This window comes from Zosterops lateralis (genome assembly GCF_965231275.1).
Source record: "Zosterops lateralis genome assembly, chromosome: 16".
Lineage (NCBI taxonomy): Eukaryota > Metazoa > Chordata > Aves > Passeriformes > Zosteropidae > Zosterops > Zosterops lateralis.
The window spans coordinates 9,063,525-9,085,679 of NC_139776.1; the positions used below are offsets into that span (position 1 = coordinate 9,063,525).

General features: G+C 52.2%; 2 protein-coding genes across 2 annotated transcripts; both read left to right on the forward strand.

Annotated features, from left to right (window-relative positions):
* The first annotated feature begins 39 nt into the window (after window positions 1-39).
* LOC310915919 (oxidative stress-responsive serine-rich protein 1-like) lies at window positions 40-5,470 on the forward strand. The gene is made up of 4 exons (XM_083873135.1): window positions 40-95; window positions 976-1,096; window positions 2,746-2,856; window positions 3,509-5,470. Exons 2-4 carry the CDS (start codon window positions 1,020-1,022, stop codon window positions 4,191-4,193), a joined length of 873 nt encoding a protein of 290 aa, XP_083729261.1. The 5' UTR covers window positions 40-95; window positions 976-1,019; the 3' UTR covers window positions 4,194-5,470.
* A 3,825-nt stretch (window positions 5,471-9,295) lies between these two features.
* On the forward strand, window positions 9,296-21,776 carry GDAP1L1 (ganglioside induced differentiation associated protein 1 like 1). The gene is made up of 6 exons (XM_083873558.1): window positions 9,296-9,503; window positions 11,777-11,969; window positions 15,179-15,352; window positions 17,320-17,417; window positions 17,542-17,656; window positions 20,460-21,776. The coding sequence occupies exons 1-6, from the start codon at window positions 9,324-9,326 to the stop codon at window positions 20,801-20,803; spliced, it is 1,104 nt and encodes a 367-aa protein (XP_083729684.1). The 5' UTR covers window positions 9,296-9,323; the 3' UTR covers window positions 20,804-21,776.
* Window positions 21,777-22,155: the final 379 nt, after the last annotated feature.

Consider the following 22,155-nt stretch of genomic DNA (forward strand, 5'->3'; position numbering starts at 1 on the left):
CGCGCACCCGGCGGGGCGGGCGGGGCCGGGGCGCGCCCCCGCGGGCGGTGACGTCACGTCCTGTTGTGCTGCGCGCCCCGGGCAGGCGGCGGTGGGTGAGTGGCGGCCCCGCGACCCCCGGGAGCCTCGGGACCCCCCGGGACCGGCCCTGTGCGGCCAGAGGGCACCACAGGGGCGGCTGAGGGGCTGCGGGGAGCGGAGGGGCCGCCGCGGGTGTTCCCGGCGGGGCGGCGGGAGGAGGCCCCGGGGCAGGTGGCGGAGCGGGGCTGGCGCGGCTGTGGAGCCTCCGGCGGGCGCGGACCCGCCTGGGGCCTGGAGCCGGTCCCGGCCCCCCGCCCGTGCCAGCCCGGCCGGCCCCGCTGTGTGCCCGTGGGGAAAGGCTCGGGAGGGGTCCGAGCATGGGGTGAAGTGCCCGAGGGGTGGGCACAGAGGGGAGAGTCAGGCTTTGCCCACTGGTGCCTGGGGACCGGACCGGAGGCCACGGGCACACGCTGAACCGCTGTCTGAGCGTAAGGAAACGCTTTTCTCTGAGGGTGGCTGAGCACACGCTGTGCAGGGTGGCTCAGGGTCTTCCTCCTTGGGATTATTCAAAGGCTACCTGGACGTGGTCCTGGGAAACCAGCGTGGGCTGGCCCTGCTTGAGCGAGGGAGGGGGAGCTCCGGGGACCCCTGCCAACCTGAACCATCCCATGGCTCCTGAAACCTTTCTGAAGCTTTGCTGCAGGTGCCGTACTCACAGCTCAAAGTTACACGGGCTGCCAGGAGCTGTATTCACCCATTCATAAAAAGACGTTTTCATATTTTCGACCCAGGCTGTGATTGTTCTGAAAAACTCAGACTCTGGAGTTGACAGTGAGAAGCCCAGGGCAGTGACATTGCCCACAGCATAACGAGCACCCGTCACAGTGTCAGCCAGTTCTGTACAGACCATCTGTGTTCAGACCTCAGTATCAAATCCCAGTTTCTGTGTTTCAGTTTATTCTATATGGCACGGTTGGTTACCCACTGAGAGCACATCAATGGACTTGGAAGCTAAAGATGAAGAGGAGGAGAGTCTACAAACAGCATTCAAAAAGCTGAGAGTGGATGCAGCAGGGTAAGTGAGCAACAAAAAAAGGCAACGTAATTTGTCAGGTTTTTATTACATGTTTGTGTTTGTTTTCTGTTATTTTACATTTCAAAAAGAAAAAGTCATTTGGTGAAGGGTTCTTTGCTCTCCAAGGTTCTTTGCTTTCTCTGAACTGCATCACTTCAGATGAAGTACAGTCATTATAACTGTCTAATATGCAAAGCAGTACTTTATTACAGAGTAATTTTGACTAATATTCAACTGAAATCACACAGTGACTGCATGGAAACATGAAAAGACTCACCTAAAGCAGTGAACCCACTTTTAACTGTTGTAGCTGTAGTCACCTGGTGTGACAGAGAATTTGTTTGTCTATTTCTGTAAACACTGGTGTCTGCAGCCACATTATAAGCCTTTATTTAGTGCACAAAATTTTCTTTGGAAGGCATCTGCACAACAGCACCAACACCTCAGGGGGGAGCCCAGGTTCACTGGAAGGGTTAGGCTAAATATGAGCTTTGAGCATTTCTGATTTGAGGGGATTTTGAGTAAAATGTCTGCAGACATTCTTACACTAAAAACTTATTCAGTAATATACTGGGGGTGCTGCTAATATCTAGTGTAAGAGCTGGTAAAATTATGCAGTCTTACACTCTGAGACAGTTCACTTCAAGTCTTTTGAGAATTTACAGACACAAGAGGAAGTTTTGTGTTGACAGTGTTACCTTGTGAATTCATCCCCACAGCCATCAGCACTGTGAATTCAGGGCTTTCTCTGCATGTGGAAATATATTTTGCTTTGCTGCTCGTTCCCTCTACTTCAGGAGGTCTTCTGAACAATGTAGAAAAAATAGCTGTTCTCTATCAAGGAACTGTGGTTATTAATCATAACACTTTAGATGTAGTACCACTGGCAGACTGTGTGGGCTTCTGGTTGATTCCTGATGACATCTTAGGCATAAAAAGATCTGTTTTGCAGGCATATGTTGTGAACAGCTCAAATCTTGTGACTAATACATTAAAATCAACTTTGGGCAGAGTATTTGGGCTCTTTTCTAGAATTTCAGCCTCATTTCTCACAATTTCCTGTGTTCCTGCAGCCATAACTATAAATACAGATTCATGTGCTGAGGCATTTATGTTTGTCATCTAGACCTCCAGGGTCAGATGCTTTTTTCATTCCATGCTTATCTCAAAAATTTAATGAGAACTAAATAAATCAGTAATCTGTCCTTGCCTGTTGTACCTCACCCACTTCTCCACCAACTCCCCCTCAGCCTGCTGCTCCAGGTGTCTGACTTTGCATTTCAGAGGAGCAGGAGACTCTCTTTAGTGACTGTTGTCTGACAAGAACGTTTGGAACCTGAGTTTACATTCCTTTAATGCGTCGTTTTAGTGCAAATAGGGCATGACATCAACCTCTGGGCATTTTGGCTGCCTTTCATCTCATCTCATCTCATCTCACCTATCTTTAGCCATTTAACAGGGCCAGTATAGTAAGAGGAGTGGGATAAATCTCTTTTAAGGTTTTTTTTATTAGCCACAGACTACAGAGGGAGTCAATGCAGCAAATTTGCTGGGCTTAGCTGAGCCTCCAGAGCACACAGGCTGAATGTGGGCCTCTGAAGCCATATGTTCAGGCATTCCTGTGATGTGGCATTTCCCTTTTTACCCAGATGTATTGCAGCTCTGGCCGTGGGCGACGGGACGATCCTCAGAACGACGACACGAGCAGCCATGGATGGAGCCAAGCAGCAGGCTGTCAGCTCCAAGGAGGCGTGGCATGGGTAAAACATGACACATTGAACACTTGCAGGCTGCTTTCAGTGCCAGTTGTTGTTAATTAGTTGCTTCAAGATATCTTTCCTTTCTGTCACAAAATGTTTCCATAACTGATGCGTTGTTCTTAAGGGGATTTCATCAAAGTCTTTAAAAACAATATTGCATCTTCTCTTAGAGAGGATTCCCAAAACTTTCTTTTCTGTTCATTTCATCAGTAGTACATTCCTGCAAGTCTTAAACCTTTGCAACCCCCTCTCACCTCACTCTTGGGTTCTTTTATTGCTTTTGAAGTACCTGGATATTCAGTGTGACTCTGCCAGCAGCTCCAACTGATCCAGGTTCTGCACTACAATTCAGTTTGGGATGACAGAGTATCATTTGCTTAAGGCAGAAGACTTGGGGGGAAGCACCTTGAATAAAAAGACTTGTGGGGAAGCACCTTGAATAAGAGTTCCCTGTATGTATCTTTCCTTTGGGGGAACCCGAATTTCTTCCGAGCCCTCCACGTTTTGTGTCAGAGATTGTAAGTGACCAATCATCTGGTATTTCCAAGCAGAAAAATAATCTTGTAAAATGTTTTTAATCACATTTTGGAGTTTACTGAGCTGTAGTGTGGATTCTGTAGTTACCCACTTGCTCACCTGTTGAACCCTGCAGGTGTGTGAGAAAGCCTTCCCGAGGATCGGCGAGGGTCCCGCGGCGCCGGCGCTCCAAGTCTCCGGTCCTGCACCCTCCCAAGTTCACCTATTGCAACATGAAAGCCAACAGCCAGCTGAAACACAAACCCCAGGCAGACACTCCGAAGGGTGTCATCAGCTCAGATGTTTTTGTCCCAGCAGAACATGGTACGAAGGACGGGCAGGATTCTCACCTTGAGGCCAGTAACGACAGAACTGAACCGTTGGAAGCTTTCACCGCCGAAGAGCCTTTGCAGAAGCAGGGGGAGAACTGCCCCGCTCTCCCCTCGTCCTTTGAAAACAGCTTGTGTTCTAAGCAAACCTCAGATTTCCAGTCCTTATCCATGCTTAGCAACAGCAGGCAGTGCCCTTGTACGGACAAGAAGTGCCAGTGCAAGCAGTGGCGCACCATGGAGGTGTACTCCTTCTCCGGGCTGCGGAGCGTCCTGTCCGAGTGCGAGAAGGCGGTGCTGGGCGTCCACACCCACTCCCTGCACAGCAGAGCTCCCTCTGGGACAGCCTCTGCAAGCTCTCCCAGGTCTTGTTCTGAGCAAGCTCGAGCCTTTGTGGATGACGTGACTATTGAAGATCTTTCGGGATACATGGAATACTACTTGTATATTCCCAAGAAAATGTCTCACATGGCGGAGATGATGTATACTTGACTGTGAGCAATAGAGAGTCCTGGAGGGGAGTTTGTTACAATGGTTGGGCTAATTGCTTTGTCAGTGCCATGTTTCCACTGTTGTGTGTTTGATTAAATGTTTCTTTGCCTCATACAGTTTAGTTTTCTAATAAAATGAAAAATTAAATATAGTTTCTGAGCTTAGTTCTGAAAAGAATGCACTAAAGTCTCTGAATACCTTAACAAAAGCACACTAGATCAAATGAGCTCTGTTTGGTTTTTGGTTTGTGCTGTGCATATTGAAGCTCTGTATGCTGTTTTCATTATGTTTTGGGAAAAAACCAAACAAAACCAAAAAACATTTAGAGTTTTTTTCTGATATTTTGAAGTGTTTGGAATGTTCATTCTTAATGTATCTCAGTACTTAGAGAAAAGTTTCACAGCTACAGCTCCATCCTCCTTATTCTGCTTTAGAGAGAAGGATGAGAAGGCATTCAGCATTTTGGATAGGATGAATCTCCTTTCCTTGAACACTAGCTGGCTCCTTTTTTTAGTTGGATCAAGTTGTGAATGCTTCTTCCTTACAAATTTTTTGGAAGGTCCAGAACCTGCAGGTGTGTACTTGGACCCTTCCTTAATCTAACTTGCTCACTCTTAAGCAGTTCTATTTTTCTGCAGATAAGTGAAGCTCTTAGAAGAAAAGAAATATATTTTGTTATTTGTGCTTTACAGATGGAATAATTTAGTGGGGAGTGAAGCAGGCTACCAGGTTTTTTGGGCTGTGCGGTCTCAGAAGTGGAGAGGGTGGAACCATCTATACAGGATGTTTCTGAGCACATCTGATACACAAAGTGGTGTGGAAAGGGGGTGAACAAGGCGTGTGTATCATCCTGGCTTTGTGCTGTAGAGCTATGACATTCCTGCTGGTTGAAAATACTGCAATAAAAAATTCTGTTGCCGAGACTTGCATTAATAAATGTTTGTCAAAACCCAGCAACCTAAAAGTCTGAATAATTTGACTTGCATTCATCTTCCCTCAAGACCTTTGTATTAAAAAAAAATAAACCTAACAAAACTCTGGTTTCAGTGTTAGCTGTAGATGTTCAACAACCCTATCTGAGTGAAGTACTGTAATTTTTACTTACATGCTGAAAAGTGAATGGTCAGCAAGTCAGGGAGTCACAAGCAATTGTGTAAAAATAGATGAAAAGCAGATGTGGACAGTTGGCCTTGTATTCTGTGCTGGAGAAGGCTCAGACATTCTAGATGATAATCACTGTAGATTTTATTCTCGCCATCCCTAAAATTTACAAGTCCAGGAAGCTGAGATTTAAAATGCAAATAAATAAACATAAGAATACAACTAAAACTAATTTTGCTCTTAAGTTTCATGCATATATTTAGCATGCAGTGTTTGCTCTTACTCAAATATAACTGATTTCTACATTTTCTTGTGTCACCTCCCTCTTCCAGCACTATCCTGCAATACCCACACACACTTTGGGATTTCTCCACTTTCCCTTCTTTCTCCCTACAGAAAATCTGGTATCATATGTACTTTGCTTTTAAACATAAATATTTAGTACCAGTTATCTTTGCTGCTTCTATTTTTTGAAGGCTGTTTCTGTTTCAGCAGAGTGTCTCTGCTCCTATTTTTATTCATGTTTTGGTTCTGTGCCCTCTTTAAAACCATGGGAATTGTTGCTAGACAGGGGTTTTTTCCCCTTTTAACAGTTTCCCTGCCTCTTGGCATCCAGAGTCTATGTGTGTGTATCTGAGGCACAGCTCTTCCACGTGCACAAAAAAGGTTATTTAAGCCTGGTATTGGTTATCCCCACTCCTCTCTGCATCTGGAGCATTAGGAAGGAGCACAGCAAGGCCCTTCTGTAGAAACGTGAAGTGGCAGCCTGGTCAAGGTCACCTTGGGGCAGTTTCTGCTGTGCTGCTCTTTAACAAAGTGTGCAGAACCCCGGGAAGTGTCTGGGCTGGTGTTACATAAACCCAGCACGGATTGACAGCGTTGGAAGGGCACGTTTCCAGTTGGGGAGCAGCACAATGTGCCACAGACCTGTGGGAATTGGGGGAATCGTGGAGGTTAAACCAGTCCAAGATACACCCTGAAACTGAGGGCTGAGAAGTGAATTCAGGTTGCCAGAACTCCAGGTGGGAGGGAAAAGCCTGAGAGCAGGTTCTGAGGGCACACTTCCATAGTGTGCTGTGGAGCACTGGAAACTGCTAGTGAAGGAGGAAGGAAAATGGGAAAAAAGACAGTAATTCAGTAGTTTTGATTTCTGCCTGAGCCCCTGTTTTTTGTAGTGTTTAAGCACATCCAGTGCTGCCTGTGGCAGAGCAAGGGCAGATATTTTGGTTCTCGACTGCAATTGTGAGGTTTGCAGCAAATGTACTGGAACATTGCTGCTGATATTTGCACAGCACAGACCAACCCCTGGGGGTGAATGATTGGCCCTAAGAGAGGGCCAAACTTATTGTTTCCATCAAAACCATCTCAGTTCAGCTCATCCATATCATTCTGTTAATGCAGCGACTTCTTTTTGCTGCCTACCTGAAACCTCAGGATTTATTGGAAAACTGCATCTTCTCTGGGAGTGCCTGCACAGCACCTTTAGCTTGATTGATGAGTGGAGCTGCCCAGGTACAAACAGTGCTGAATGCAGCCCTATTGCTTCCAGCTGCTGCTGTACCTGCCCCAACAAGCCTGGGGGATTTTTTCTGTGTGTGGATGCTCTAGGATCTGTTCCCAGTCAATCTATAGAATATGTCTGAAATGTTCTGAGAAAGCACCAGTGCACTTGCAGTGCTCCCAGGAATTTCCTCTTCTCAGATCCCAACTCTCTATTTCCTATCTCAGCAGATCCAGCCTGGGTGTTTTCCAGTAGCTTCCCCACTCCCAGCAGTTTACAAGTCCTTGTCCCTCTAGTTTCAGGACTAGTTAAACTGAAGCAGGATGCAGAAGGGCACCCTGGATCAATGACATTTCTTTCTTGCCTTACAGGAGCCAAATTGAATCTGAGCTGAGCTTTACATTGGCAGACACTGAATCAGGCCACTGGGAGGAAAAAAAATCAATGGAGCCGTTTCCAGGGCCTGTTTCCCACCCTCTCCTTCTAAAACAGGGAGGGTTCATCTGTGCCTGCAAAGTCCCGTGACCAACTCCACCCTTCCGTTCTCTCTCTCTGTAACCTTTGCATCAGCTCTCCCATGAGACCCTCCCCTGGATTCAGGATTTCCAAACCGCCAGCAGCCACAATCCTGCTCCAATGGCACCTTCTGCCAGTGCACAGCATCCCATGGGGCAGCCCCACGCCGGCCCCCCCGGCAGTCAGGGAGGCTGTGCTGAGGAGCTGGGGATGATCTCAAGGTCACACAAGGTCAAGGCACCCCTAACAGGGGCTGGCACCCCCCGTGCCCTTCGAGCCTTGCTCAGTGTAGGGAGCCAAGACCCAGCTAAATAAACAGGCCCCTACAGAGGCACCGCGTACCCGCAGGATGCAGAGGGATGCAGAAACCTGTCATGTTTTACTCCCCACGGCGCAGCATTAATTCATCACCGAGTGTACCACTAGATGGGGCCTTCTGGACAGCGATCCATGGAGAACAGCGCTCCCTGCTCACCCTGCTCCCTGCCTTTTCCACACCCATCGTGTCCCCTTCCAGCGCAAGGAGCCCCCACAGGCGCTTGCAGTGAGGGGAAGCTGTGGAGCAGAGGGCAGGGTGCTGCTGCAGGAGGGTGCCAGCTCTTCAAAGCTCAGCTTTCCCTCGTTTTTGCAGCCCCAAAGCAGAGCCAAGCTGGAGCCTGTCCCTGTGGGTGACCCTGAGGCCAGTTCAGGCACTTGGGAAGGCCTGGGCTGGGGAGAGAGGTTGTTATTGGGGGCTGTTTGCTGCGGGGGGGGACAGGACAGGGAGGAGCCAGGGCAGAGCACAGCCCTTCCCAGCCTCATCACCTCCCTGCACACCCTGAGGAGCAGAACATCACAACCACCAAATAACTCATTTTCATCTCCCAGTCCCTAGGAAACTGCTCCTTACACTATATTTATACAGCTGGGTACCAGTTCGGCCCTGCTCCCTCCCAGTGCTCCCAGATGAAGCGTGCCTCAGTTTCCCCACTCAAACCAGCTCTTCCAAACCTTCCTGTTTCTATCCTCCCCAGCCCCAGTGGTCCACACTGAGAGCCCTCCCATAGCCCTGAGACACGGGCTGGCTCCCTGTGCCTGCACAGCCCTCACCCCCATCCTCTCCAGAACCTCCCCTACAACACCCCTAACTGGACTGGCCTTATCCCCTGGCACTGGCAATAGTTCCAAGGGTGGGAAAACATCTCCAGGCTCCCAGATTGCTGGAGATGGGGAATGACAAAGCCAAGTGCCATAAAGCAGAAGTCCAGATGTCCAGGTCACTGTATGAAGCTTCCCTACACACCTGTGCCTGCAGACCTCTGGGTGATGCTCACAGGGCTTGGAGAGCAGCAGCAGCTCCAGAAACCCCAGTGCTTTCCGAGTCTCTCTCCTGGCCCATTCAGGATTGTGACACACCTTGCTAATTCTGGAAATGACCCCCAGCTGTGCCTGCTTTGTCCAGTTTTGGCAGGCACCTCGGGATCAGTACACACCAAAGGCTCCTGGGCTCTGCCCTTGTATGGGCTACATAACACCCAATAGGCAGAAATTAATTTGTGCTCTCCAAAAATAATCGAATACCTTTAAAGAGCCATTGCTCCTTCTTTTTTGTGAAGGTTGCAAGGCAGGCACGACACCTTTTAAAGCCAGTGTCCATCACTGTGGCTATTTATTGCACATCCGCCATATCTAAAGCAGTCGGGGAAAAAGAAATCATCTTAATGTCTGCTGAAAAATGTTCTTAAGGAGCCGCAGGGGTTGGAGCTGGCCCGGATTGCCGGGCTGGCAGCAGGAGCAGCCTCGGCTGCTGAGTCCTCTCCTGAAGCGATGCCCGCCCGTTTCCGTGGGAGCCCCGCCACGAGCCCTCCCCCAGCCCCGGCAGCTCCTGCCGTGACCCCGCGCTGCCCACCCGGGCCGGGCCGGGCCGGGCTGGGGCTGGGGCTGCCCCGGGAGTGATGGGCTGGCAGGAGCCCATGTGATGCTGGGCTAGCGCCGCTCGCTCCCCGTCCTCTCCCGCTCGCTCGCTCGCTGTCATGGCGACTCCCAATAATGTTACTCCCACCAACTGCAGCTGGTGGCCCATCTCGGCGCTGGAGAACAGCGCGGGGAAATCCACGGAAGGGGAGGAAAATCACGACCCGACAGACCCCGCTCTCAAATCCCAGGACAGATTGGTTTTGTACCACTGGACCCAGTCTTTCAGCTCACAAAAGGTAAAGGGAACGATCGCTCGGCCGGACCGGCGGGGGAGAATCACCTCCAGCTCCCAGGGCATCCCTTTGCCTCGGGAGGAGGGATGCGCTCGGGGGACAGCAGGGGCTCAGCCCGGGGCAGAACCAGCGGCCAGGCAGGTCTTCGTACCTTTGAACAGCGTCTGCCTGGGGAGGGGATGGGGATGGGGATGAGGATGGGGGGGCTCGGCCAAAGCTCGCCTTTGCTTTGGGATCACGGCTGCACCGGGAGCCGCCTGGGCTGTTGTGCTCGCTGCCAGCCCCACACCGGCGTGGCCGGGAGCGCAGACAAAGGCAGAGCCGGGCCCGGGACCACCGTGATGCTGCTCGGGAGGGGAGGGGAGGCAGCCCCGAGCCGGGCGGGTGCCCAGCCGAGGATCCCGGACCCGCACGCAGCGATGATTCACCCCTCACACTGCAGCACTGCCCTGGAAATTCTATTCGCGGGGTGCCCCAGCGAGAAATCCCTTTTTCCAGACAATAGTAAATGCAATGCTCATTTCGCAGCACGGCAGCTGTGTAGCAATCCCAACCTTCTCCCCCGGCCCCAAACCCCCCACCATTCCTAAGCCATATGGAGAATGGGCTGGTTCAGAGGGGTGGGTGGCAGAACACCAAGTTCCCCGGCGGCAGGGCCTCCCCGAGCTCCAGAGCCCCGCGGGAAGGCCGGGCAGAGGCGCCGGTCCCTGCGCGCAGACACAAAGGAGGGAGGATGCCCAATGCAGCAGGGTGGCTGCACATGGTCGGTAGCAGGGGCTGCCGGGCTCGGGATCCGCACTGGAGGGGGATGCTGGTGCCCGGCTCCCCGCGGGATTCCCCAGGAATGTTTTGTCACCCCTGTCTGGGATCCCCCTTTGGGGCGCTGCAGGGGCTCCCCCGCCCTCAGGCACTGGGGTACCCTGGGCTGCCTCCTGCCAGGCCTTCAGCTCCTGACAGCAGAACAGGGAGGCACAGGGAGCTTGGGGCTGGATACCCCAGGTGGTGCTGGCTCAGGTTTATTTATCAGCTGGGAGGAAAAGGCCAGGAGCCAGTTGCAGTTGAGGAACCCAGGCTTTCTCTTGTTTGACTTTAAAAGAAAAAATTAACTCGCCACTCCTGTGAATAATTAATGACTAATTCCCCAGGAACTCTGAAGTACTCATAGAAATGCTTATATATGTTAAATTGTATTTTTAGCTGCTGCTAGTTGGATGAAAACAAGTACTTTTCCCTCATTCAGTGGTTCTGTAAATCATGGCTTTCTCACATCCCCCGTGGGCTTTTTTTTTTCGTGTCTGACATACTTAGTTCATAATAGTCAGGTTTTATAACCCAGAAGCCTAAAATGCCATCCCTGAGTGCATATTCAACACCACCTCACGCACGGAGCAGAGGAGCAGGATCAGCCCTGAGGGCTGCAGCTGGGGTGGGGATGGTGATGGTGTCCCACATCCAGCCTCACTCCTGCCTCCTCCTCCTGCCCCTCTGCAAGGCTGGGCTCACCTTTCCCACCCCTGAGGTGTGTGGGTGCCACCCCCGCAGTGCTGGAGGAGGGCAGGGGCAGGGGGAGGGGGAGGCAGCAGGTTTGACACGAGAGGTGTGAAGGTGCTGAGTGATGCTCTCAAGCTAATGACAGCATGGAGGAGGAGGAGGAATGCTGTGCGGGGTCACAGGGGCTGCCTGGAACTTCCCATGGAACAGAGGCTTCACCTGCTCAAAACGTGCTGGTAAAGCCAGGGTCCACTCCTGAGAGTGGGACCTACCTGAGTCAGCATCCAGGTCTCCTTCAGCCAGACAGCAGAACTCATCGGGTACACGTGCAGGGCATAACATTGCTGCAGCCTCTGCTTCCTCCTCCTTTTCTTCCTCAGGTATGTGCTGGGCTATGCCGGGATCCACAGCAGCATCACTCTTTCTCCCCCAGCTGTGGAGCTCCTGCCTCCCTCCACCCACTGCTGAGGGATTGGCTCTCAGCCCCCCAGCTCCTCTGCCCATCACACAGGCCACCAGGACCAGAGAGGGTGGTCTGTGATTCTGAGAAGACAGGATGGGTTATCCCCTCTTTGCCAGGAAAACAAATCCTTTTGTGGCTGCCTGGATTTTGCAGCTGTCCCATGGCAAAAGCTGCTTGGCTTCTTGCAGGGCAAACATGTGATGCTGGCGTGTCGCCGTGTTTAATTTTTAGGGAAGGGTCTGGGGGTGTAATGGGGTAGGGGGGACTGGAGACCAGCTCGGAGTGTGGGGCTGAGCCCTCTCTCCCCGGCTTCTCGCCCCAGGTGCGGTTGGTGATCGCAGAGAAGGGGCTGCCCTGCGAGGAGAGGGATGTCAGCATGCCCCTGATGGAGCACAAGGAGCCCTGGTTCATGCGCCTCAACCTGGGCGAGGAGGTGCCCGTCATCATCCACAGGGACAACATCATCAGCGACTACAACCAGATCATCGACTACATGGAGAAGAACTTCACGGGAGGTAATGCAAGGCTGGGTTGTGCCTCACGGGAAATCTGTGTCTCGTCCAGATTTTGTTTGCCAAATGAATCCACTTTTTCTTTTAAAGTTTCATCTTCACCCCAGAAGGTCAGCAAGTCACCAGCCCTCCCTAGACTTCTATGTTTTCCCATGAAATTGAAGTATTTCCAGCAGAAATCCCCTGCTGGAGGGCTCTGAGGGGTGTGGTAGCTGAGTCCCCTTTTTCTGTCCTGGAAGTCATTCTTCCAGACCAGACAATTTCTCAGACCCCATGGTACATGATGGCATTTCACCAGAGTCCTCACTGGGGCACAGCCCATGGGAACATCTCTGACTTTAGGTATGTTTGTGCTTTGGCCCTGGGTAATTGTGTAAAGGGGCTGTAAGGGAGAATGTGGGTTTAAGCCATGTGCTGCTGCCCCTCTCCCCATTTCCTTGAGGACTCCTGGGCCATGGGCAGGGGACCCTGCTGTTCCTGCTGCTGCTGTGCCTCAGAGAAAACAGCCTCTTTGAAGTCAAAACCAGCCAGCGGTGCTGAGGACCATGGGAGGATGATGTGACACAAACCCAGAGGAAGGGACAGCCAGGAGAGGGAAGCTCATATTCCCCCTGGAGCAGGGCTGCAGGCAGTGGCCTGCTGAGGCTGGTACACCGAGATGCTGAGACAGAGCTCAAAGTCAGCTTTGCTCTGCAGCTGCCATGAGCAGCCTCTCCCTGGCATCTCACACCCCTTCACCCTCATTCCCCCAGTCCTGGGGCCTGCTGGGCTGGGACACCCACCAGGCAAGCTTCAAAGCTGAGCAGGGATCTTGGTCTTTGCCATCACCATGTTTGCCCCAGCATCCATCCCCTTGCAACAGAGACATCAAAAACATCTCAAAATAGCTCCCGAAGCAAGGGCTCCTTGCCAGCTCAGCTGCTGTCCTCTCCCGGCCCCGCCACTGTGCTGCTGCTCTATGGAGGCACACAGCTCACCCAGCAGTGGGGCACCAGGGATGGGAACATCAGGACAACCCCACACCAGCAGCAGGTCCCAGAGAATGGCAGCTGCTTTCCTGCCTGGCAGCAGCCCCAGCACCAAGGGACATCGGGGAGTGTCAGTCCCTGCACCACTTCACCTGGTCTCTGCAAAGGGCAGGTGGTCTGACATATGTGACAACAGGCTGTCCCCAGCAGGAGGGGGACACAGAGCTGTCCCGGCACTGGGAAACTCCTGTCGTTAAGATTTTCCAGCCAGGTGCAGTTTCTTACCATTTTGCTGAGAAATGGAGAGGGGAAGCTCCAGGAAAGAGGGCCCAGAGCATCACTCCCTGCTCCATGCTCTGCTCCATCCTATCACCCAGCAGTGCAGATGCCAAAAGCATTACCAGGATGTGGCAGTGCTGAAACGGGGGGAATCAGCCACCTTGCTGAAATGTGCAGAGTTTGAAAAGGCCTTTACAAGGTATTTTTACTGGGCTATGTTTTCCCCTGGGCTAAGTTTTCCCCTGGGCTTTATCAGCTGCTTACACACACTGGGGGCCAGCTATCAGTGAGGGGTGGTGTGTGGAGAAATGTTTTTCTTCCCCCAAAATAACTAGTGAATAAAGCCAATAAGCCACATTTGAGGGTGCTTCTCACTAGGACACTGCCCAGCAGTGCCCAGAAACCATGATGAGTTCACCAGGCCAATGTTTCTTCCAGGCAATAGTATCCTCCAAGGTCTGCACTTCCTTGCACAGCCATGGAGTGCAACAGCAGCCCCTATGTGCAGGTTGCTGTGGCATGTAAAGGCAAGTCAAGCCATCCCAATGAAAAACCTCCCTGGAACGTGCTGAAGGTTGTGGGCTGGTGGCCAGCACGCCACTATTTCATTGTGGTTGCTCCATCTTCCTGCGGGATGGGGCAATCCCTCTGGATATGCTGGATGTTCCCAGCCTCAGCCCCAGCCTGTCAGGTGCTGGCCAGGAGCCCTGTGGAAGGAGCACACAAACTGTAGGACAGTTTTTGTTTCATTCATCTGGTCACTTTCCTCAGGTGGAAATTCCCCACTTGGAGAGCTGGAGCCCAGGCAGCACAGGCAGTGAGCAGCCCATGGCAGGGAGGAGCCACCAAAACCTCCCTTTGCTCAGGGGACAGCGACACTGATGCCTATCAATGGGAACAACTCTGTGGAGCCTTCCAGTCAGGGAAAGTCTGTGTCAGAGCCATGAAGAGATTTCCACTATAGGAAGTAGCAAAATTTGCCTGGTTCTCTTGTAGCCATGGGCATCAGCAGGCACGATAACGGCAAGGCAAGACCCTGCCAGGAGGGCATTGCCACCAGCAGCAGGGCTGGGCAGGGCACAGCTGTCACTTCAGGCCCTGAAACAAGGGGCTGCACTGGTCACATCTGCCAAAGTCCTTCTGCCAATGTGACCTAACTCTGGTGGAGACACCAGCATGCAGAGCCCAGTGCTGCAGACAGGATGTAGGCAACAGTCAGAGTCCTGGTGGTGGATTTACTCACTACCTGTGACCTGATTTCTGCAGACACTATAAACATTTATGATCCCTTAAAAAACTGGGAGAGTTAAAAAACTTGGGGGAGACAAAAGCAATGTTTTGCTTCTTCTGGTGTCAGCTGCCATGCATTTTGAGCTGAAAGTGTAATAAAAGGCACAATGCAAACCACCATCCATGAAAAGAGGATAAAACCCAACAAGGCAGGGAGGAGCAGAGCCAGCCAGGGCAAGGGATGTTCCTGCAGCTGAGACACTGGCTGAGCATGGAGGGAAGATACACTGGGCTCCTTTGGTTATCTACTCCCATTGCCCATTTTTGGGATTTTCAAGGAAGCCAAAAAGAATGAGGTACCTCACTGCTACTGGAGTAAAGAATATGTAACTCAGGAGATCCTAAACTCAAATCCCCATATTTTAGCTCTTTTCTGCAGACCAAAAAGATTTTTTTTCTCCCATTCTAAGAGATGTGAAATGACAGTGTACAAACTCAGAGGCTGCAGAGGCTCGGGGCTGGCTGCACTGACCCCAGGGAACATGAGGGTTGTGGGACTGGGTAATGACATCCCTACACTTCCCTGTGATCCTGCGGGTTTGCCCATCTCGGGGCATGGGCTGGAGACAGATTTGAGTGAATGCCATGCCTCATCCAGCAGGATTGCAGACCGCTGTCCAGAGCTGGCTAATGAGCCCTCGCAGGTGGTGCTAACACCTCTCCCTCGCCCTGCAGAGAACGTGCCCCAGCTGATCCCCGAGCCGGGCAGCCTGCTGCACTCGCGGGTGCTGCAGTACCGGGAGCTGCTGGACTCGCTGCCCATGGACGCCTACACCCACGGCTGCATCCTGCACCCCGAGCTCACCACCGACTCCATGATCCCAAAGTACGCCACCACTGAGATCCGCAGTAAGTCGCCTTCCCAGCGGGGCTGCCCGGGGCTCCTCAGCCCAACCAGCCACCCTGCTCCTCCTCATCTCCCCTTTTACCAAAGCAGGCAGGGACAGAGATGGGAAAATGGCAAAGCACAGCTGACCTGGGAATTGCAGGCATCCTAGAGAGGCTTCCTAACTCAGGGGGTGTCTGGGCTCCCATGGGCCATGCACGTTTCTCCTCAGCTCTTTCTGGGGCACAGGAATTTGCCCCTTTCCCTCCAATAACTCTGAGGGCAAAGGCAGGAGAGTGCAGCCAGATTGAGTTGCAGGCAGTGGATGAATCGGCATAAGTCTGTGTACCTGACCTTCAAGTGCTCATGAAACATTGACGATGCTTAATATAACTCAATGGCAGGGATTGCTCCTGGAGAGGATTCCTCGCCAGAAAAGCGACCTTGCTGGGAGGGTATTGGAATGCCCCAGGTCTCTCCCTTCCTTTGGGCTCCAGCCCCAAGCTGAGCCCATAGAAAACACTGTTCCCACCCCCATCCCTTTGGTTGCCTGGGTCCCAGATGGTCCTGCTGAGGTGGGATGCACTTGTGCACAAAGAGAAATAGGCAGTTCCTGAGATGTAGCTTGTGGTCTGCCCTGTCTCTGATGACACTGTCACAGACAGCTTTCCCCATGTCACCAAGTGTCACCTCCACCCTCAGACCTTGGGCTGATGTAGGCCAGAGCCCCTCCCTTCCTCAAAGGGTGCTGCTGTGATGGTTTCAGCCCCCAACTGCCTCTCATCACCTCCCCAGCACTCTGCCAAGGTCTCTAAACACATCTCCTTGTCCAAACCTCATCACTGGTGGCATTTTTCCCAAGCCATTGGAGGGGCATGAGCAGGTCTATGGGCTGATGGTGTCCTTCCTCCTCAGCACATCTTCTGCACTCAGGCAATGGCTCAACTGCCCTGCTGCAGTGGGTGCCGAGGGAAATCAGTGTAGCTGTGGCCCAAGGAGAGGGTGAACTGAGGTTCCAGGCTCTCCCAAGGGGAATGAAATCAGGATGATATCCAGGTTTCCATCTGAGTTGCAGCCCCAGGAGAGCTGGTTGACAGCTTTAGCAAGCACAAACTCATGGCAGAAAACAGGGATTTTCAGCATTCTGTGGCAGTGCACAGCCTGCTGCTGGCTCCCACCCCAGCCAGCCCTGGCAGCTCCCACACCAGCACACTGGCAGAGCCAAGGCCTCCCTTGTTGGAGGGAACAAGGAGGGAAAGACAGATGGTCCCTGGCAGGAAGACATTAGCCCACTTTGGGTAATTCATGCCATCCCTTAGGTGTTACTCTGCCTCTAGGATTCCTTTCTTCCCTTCATTCTGCTCCTTTCTCTCCTTTAGCTCCCTTGCACAAAGCCCTTCCCATCCTCTCTATGCCCAGAGAGGCAGAAGGTGAGCATCCGCACCATGGTGAGGCTCTACAACATGGAATTGTGTCCCTGGACTCCAAGCCAGGGTGGGACAGCTTCAGCCAGGAGGGAGCACTCCCCCCTCTGCCCCTCCCTGCCCCACTGCTCTGAATGTACACCCAAGTGTGGGCAGCCAGCTCAGACATCCCAAAGGTTCAGCCTGCTGGGGATGGAGCTGCAGGAGCTGGGTTATGGGCAAGCTCAGGGCTGTTCTTAAAACAGTAAACAACAGACAGAACTTCCAGCAGCTCTAGTATGAATCCAACAGGGGAAATGAAGAGCTGAAACTCCCAGGCTGGGACTTACCACAGGGAGGGGGATTGGTCATACCTTGGAGCCAGCCCTGCCCTGTGTGAGTGGATGGGATGGCTGACAGAGCCACTTGCCCTCAGATGTGCAAGCACAGCAGCAGCAAACCATGAATTTGGCCCATTTTAGCTCTATGGGGTGTTTTTCCTTGGTGCTACAGCAATATTTTGACTGCAGGATGAGGTGCTTTGCTGTCAGACACTTGTGATCCCAGCCTCTGTCTGTCTCCCCCAGGACATTTAGCTAATGCCACCACGGATCTGATGAAGCTGGACCATGAAGAGGAGCCACAACTATCTGAGCCTTACCTCTCCAAGCAGAAGAAGCTCATGGTGAGTCAAAACCACACACATCCCTGGTGCTGAGGGATCATGACCCATATTGCTGCCATGGCCACTTGATGCTTTGTGTCCCTGCATCCATTTACTCCCCATTCTAACCCTGCTCTCCACCCAGGCCAAGATCCTGGAGCATGATAATGTGAACTACTTGAAGAAGATCCTTGGAGAACTTGGGATGGTGCTAGACCAGATTGAGGCTGAGCTGGAGAAAAGGAAATTGGAGTACCAAGGTAGGCACTGCGTTGTGTTTATGGGGTGTTTTTCCACACAAGGCTGAGGTGCAACACCAGAAACAGTCAAAAGCTTTGACAAACAACTCCCATGGAACAACCACTGGTGGGTCTGGGGCTGCCACTGGGCTCTCCTGGTTTTGGGTACACTGATGTTGCAGCCATGGTCTTGCACCCCTTGCTACAGAGGATAGCAAGACCCTTGTCCTCATGGGTGCTTTTTGGGAGCTCCAAAGTCATCACAAGGTGATGGCAGGTGCCCTCTACCCCAGCAAGGGGTGGATAGTGACTGATGCTCTGTCTGGTTTAGGAAGGAGCAGGCTGGCCCCAGGCACTTGCTCTACAAGGAGCACTGGCTGCTGAAAGTGCAAAGATGGGGACATGCGCCAGAGCCAAGCCCCCTCCCATTAGCAGGCTGTGGCACATCCCAGGGCAGGGAAACCCAGGGATCTGAGGGGCCCTGGAGGGGAGAGCCTTTATAGAACCTGCGTCACATGGCAGCAGGTGGGAGAGAGGGACAGCAGCCATCCCTGACATCAAATACACAGTGCTGGGAGCCTGCCAGGAGCAGCCCTGGCAGTCAGGGGTGCCTGGGCACAGCTGGGCAGTGCTTGTCCTGCCATCACCCCTGGATGACGCTGTCCTTCCTCCTCTCTTCCCCACTGCTGGCAGGGCTCAGAACTCAGCCCCGGGAGGGCTGTTGGTGCCAGCACCACGGTGCCAGATGCACAGCAGAGCCCAGACACCGTTAATCAGAGGATGGTCCCACAGCTGCCCCTGCCCTTGGGGTCAGCCTCGGCCCTGGGGAGCCTTGCATCACCCTTGGGGCCACTGGAGGGCCCTCGGAGGTGCCAAGGTCGGGCCTTGCAGGGCATTGGGCTGGGGATTTACCAAGAGCCCTGGTGTGTTCACAGTGGCATCCTGCCTTGCCCTAATTTCCTCAAACCCCCTCATTAACTGGTGTGAGGGCTGGGACAGCAAAATTCAGCCTAATGAGGTGCCCTGGGAGGACATCCCAGGTGCCTGGAGCAGAGGGATCACTGCTGCTGCTGCTGTTGCCAGCACCCAGGTGCTCCAATGCCTTCAGTCCTTGCGTGCCATTCCTGCCCTCTGCTCCAGAATCCCAAACTCCCAGAGCATGCCCATGGCCTGGTCAGAATCTCAGCAGTGGGCATGATCACCACTTTGGCAAGTTCCCAGGAGCTGCAGTGCAGCAGCTCCACTCCCACGCAGCCCAGGCTGCCGGCGGTGCAGGCGGGAGGAGGGTGGGAGGTGCTGCAGGAGCACCAGGAGACCCCTGCCACAGGCACCCCATCCAGCTGGGACAGGCTGATGCCAGCTGGGGCTGCTGTGGATGCCAAGGGGAAGAGTTGCAAGGCCTTTACTTGTGCCTCAGCCCCACTTGGTGCTGGGGCAGCCCACGTGGGGGTCCTGACCTCAGCAGAGGTGCAAGCCCAGAGCCAGGAGGGACAGGGGTGGAGCACAGGTCTCTCCCAAAGTCACCATCCTCACATGTGCCTTCTCCTTCACCTGCAGCAGTGCCTGGAGGGAGGCAGCTGCCTCAGTTCTGCTCCCCTCACCTCTGAGCAGGAGCACCCACAAGGTCCCCACCACACTCAAGGGGCTCCGGCTGCAGCACTCCCACAAGTCATTAGTCACTGAAAATATTTATCGACTAATTAGGAACAGGCAGTCTGTCCACTCGGGCAGTGCCTCCAGCAGGATTAGGCAGGCTGCCAAGCAGCTACAAATGAGGGTTGCTAATTACCCTTAATTGCCCTGGCCTGGTCCTGCAGGCAGCCCTGCAGCAGCAGTGCCTGCACTGGGGTGCTGTACCTGAGCCTCTCTTCTCTTTCCTGATATAATAGCCATAGGACAATGAGCCCCACAATTAGGAATCTGGAGCAAAGATGACTGAGGGTGGATTTTTGTATCCCTTCTGATGTTCTTTACCTGCACCTTCTCTCATCTCCCTCAGCTCCATCCCAGTCCAGCTCCTCGGTGTTGAAAGGGAGTGCTTAACAATATCCTGGCCTGAAACTTCTTTTTCCAACTTAACAGCAGCTTGGTTTATTTTTGGATGTCTCTCTGGTGGGGTTATTTCCAGGATCACCCATTATCAGGGGCTGTCAACCCTTCAGTGTCTTTCTTCATGTCCTGCACTCACATTGAGCTCTGTCTCCCCAAGAATCCTGGCTCTTGGCACAAATGTACTGCTGGTTTTGGTGTCCTGGAACAGGGTCCCTGGTACAGGAGAGAGAACAAAGGCAGAACTTCCCCAGCAGCACACAAGAGAGAGCAGCCAGGCCATCCAGCAAATGGTTTTGATTCCTGAGGATTTCTCACATCCCTAAAATAGGCCAGGTTGACGTGGCACTCCTGGAACAGCTCCTGGTGCAGCCAAGGGCAGACACTGCTGCTCTCCCCGAGCACTGACACAGCTGAAGGGGTCACTACACAGCATCTTCCTTCAAGGGGGGCAAAGAGCTCTTTTCCAGGGACCACCTGGGTACAGGAAGATGTCATCTCCTGCTGCTCTTGACTTGGGGGAGAGGCAGCAGAGCTACTTTGCAGCCAGTAATTTGTATGTTCACACAGGCTGTCAATGATCATCTCATATTCCCTCCATACTCTCCATCACATAACCTGGTACATGGGCTCTGGGCTCCTGGCCCATCAGAGAGCTGGGAGAAAACACCCCAGATCTAATACAAATGCTCCTGCCTAGGTGGGACCTTTTGAGCAAGATTTTAGGTGCCCACCCAAGGGATTCTTACCTTTGCTCTGTCTCTTCTCTCTCCAGGGCAGAAGTGTGAACTTTGGCTCTGCGGATGTGTCTTCACTTTGGCTGACATCTTGTTAGGAGCCACCCTGCACCGCCTCAAGTTTCTGGGACTCTCTAAGAAATACTGGGAAGATGGCAGCAGACCTAACCTACAGTCCTTCTTTGACAGGATACAGAAACGCTTCGCCTTCAGGAAAGTTTTGGGAGACATACATACCACGCTCCTCTCTGCAGTGGTACCCAACGCCTTCAGGCTGGTCAAGCGGAAACCTCCCTCCTTCCTTGGAGCCTCCTTCCTGATGGGATCTCTGGGGGGAATGGGATATTTTGCTTATTGGTACTTAAAGAAAAAATACATCTAGTGCTGACTGCTTGGTGTTTAGTTTGGTGTCTCTGTGCTGTGTGAAATTATGATGAAGCCTCAGTAACTGTAATAAAATTTGAAGCAAGGTAATGAGTAATTATATTGTTTAATGTAACATTCCATAGTCTAGAAGTAGAAACCTATACTGCAAGGAAATAGGAAAACAACAACAACAACAACAAAAAAAGCGTCAACTTGTAAATGCCTTTTTTTAGATTTAAGTATTCAACTCCAGCAAGAGGCTCAAGGGTTCACGGGCTCAGCCATGCCCACCGGGAAGTGGCACTGCCTCCAGCACCAGCCAGCTCCAGTGGGACACACAGGAATCCCAGGAGGCTTCCCGACACCCAAGTTGACTAATGGGACTTGGATACTTGGTCCTGTGCGTTTGTGTTTCCAAATTGTTCACTGGCCACATTTCACACATGCAGGTAGTGGGGACTTTCTTCTTCTAGGAAGTTGTGTTGTTGTGCTCGGAGGCTTTCCTGGGAGCAGGGTGCAGTAGCTGGTCACAGTCAAGGTGGATTTCTGTTCTTCAAGTATCCATTTTAAAAATTATTTTCATTAAAAGGAATATTTTTTTATTGAGCTGCTCTTAGAATGTATCCACTTTCTACGTCTGGTTTTGGTGGGCTTTTTTTTAAAGAATTTAATGTCTGTCTTTAACTGCCGCACTTTTTTCTTGAGATAAATCATTTTGACTTTCATCCTGAATTCTGGCACATGAAGGAGATTATTGTTTTAAGCCTTTTGGCTCTGTCTCTTGACTTTTCTTTCATGGATTTGCAAAGCATCTTTCACCAACTGAGCACATTTGGACTCTGAAAAAGTACAACCATTTTCAGAACTTTTCAGCACTTTCCTGAAGGCACTTTGGCTTTCTTCCATCGGGGGCTCCTTTCTGTCATTTCCTCGCTGTGTGTTTTCTTAGGGACACTTTGCACAGAATCACATTGATGACTTTCTTGTGCCTTTTGCATGCTGGAAAGAATAACGGGCCTCACTGCTACTCATGCTTTGGAAACTGAGATCCTCAATAAACCATATGGGAGGAGTAATGGCTTCGCATCTCTAAATGTGTTCCACATCCTTCTGGTCCTAGGGCAAGGCATGCCTGAGGGCAGTGGGATGTGCAGGTGGTTTGTGCTTTGGCTCATGTACTGCACTAGTATAAAACTTGCATGGAAATTATATGTATTCCTCTTCCAGCCACTAATTTCTGTCAGTGCTCAGCCTGCTGGCTTTCCAGGTTCTCCAGTGATCCCTGGGAGCCATGCTGCATCTCAGGGCTTGGGAATGTATGCCAAGTGTGGCTGCAATAACAGGAATTGCATTTGCCTCTGATTCAAA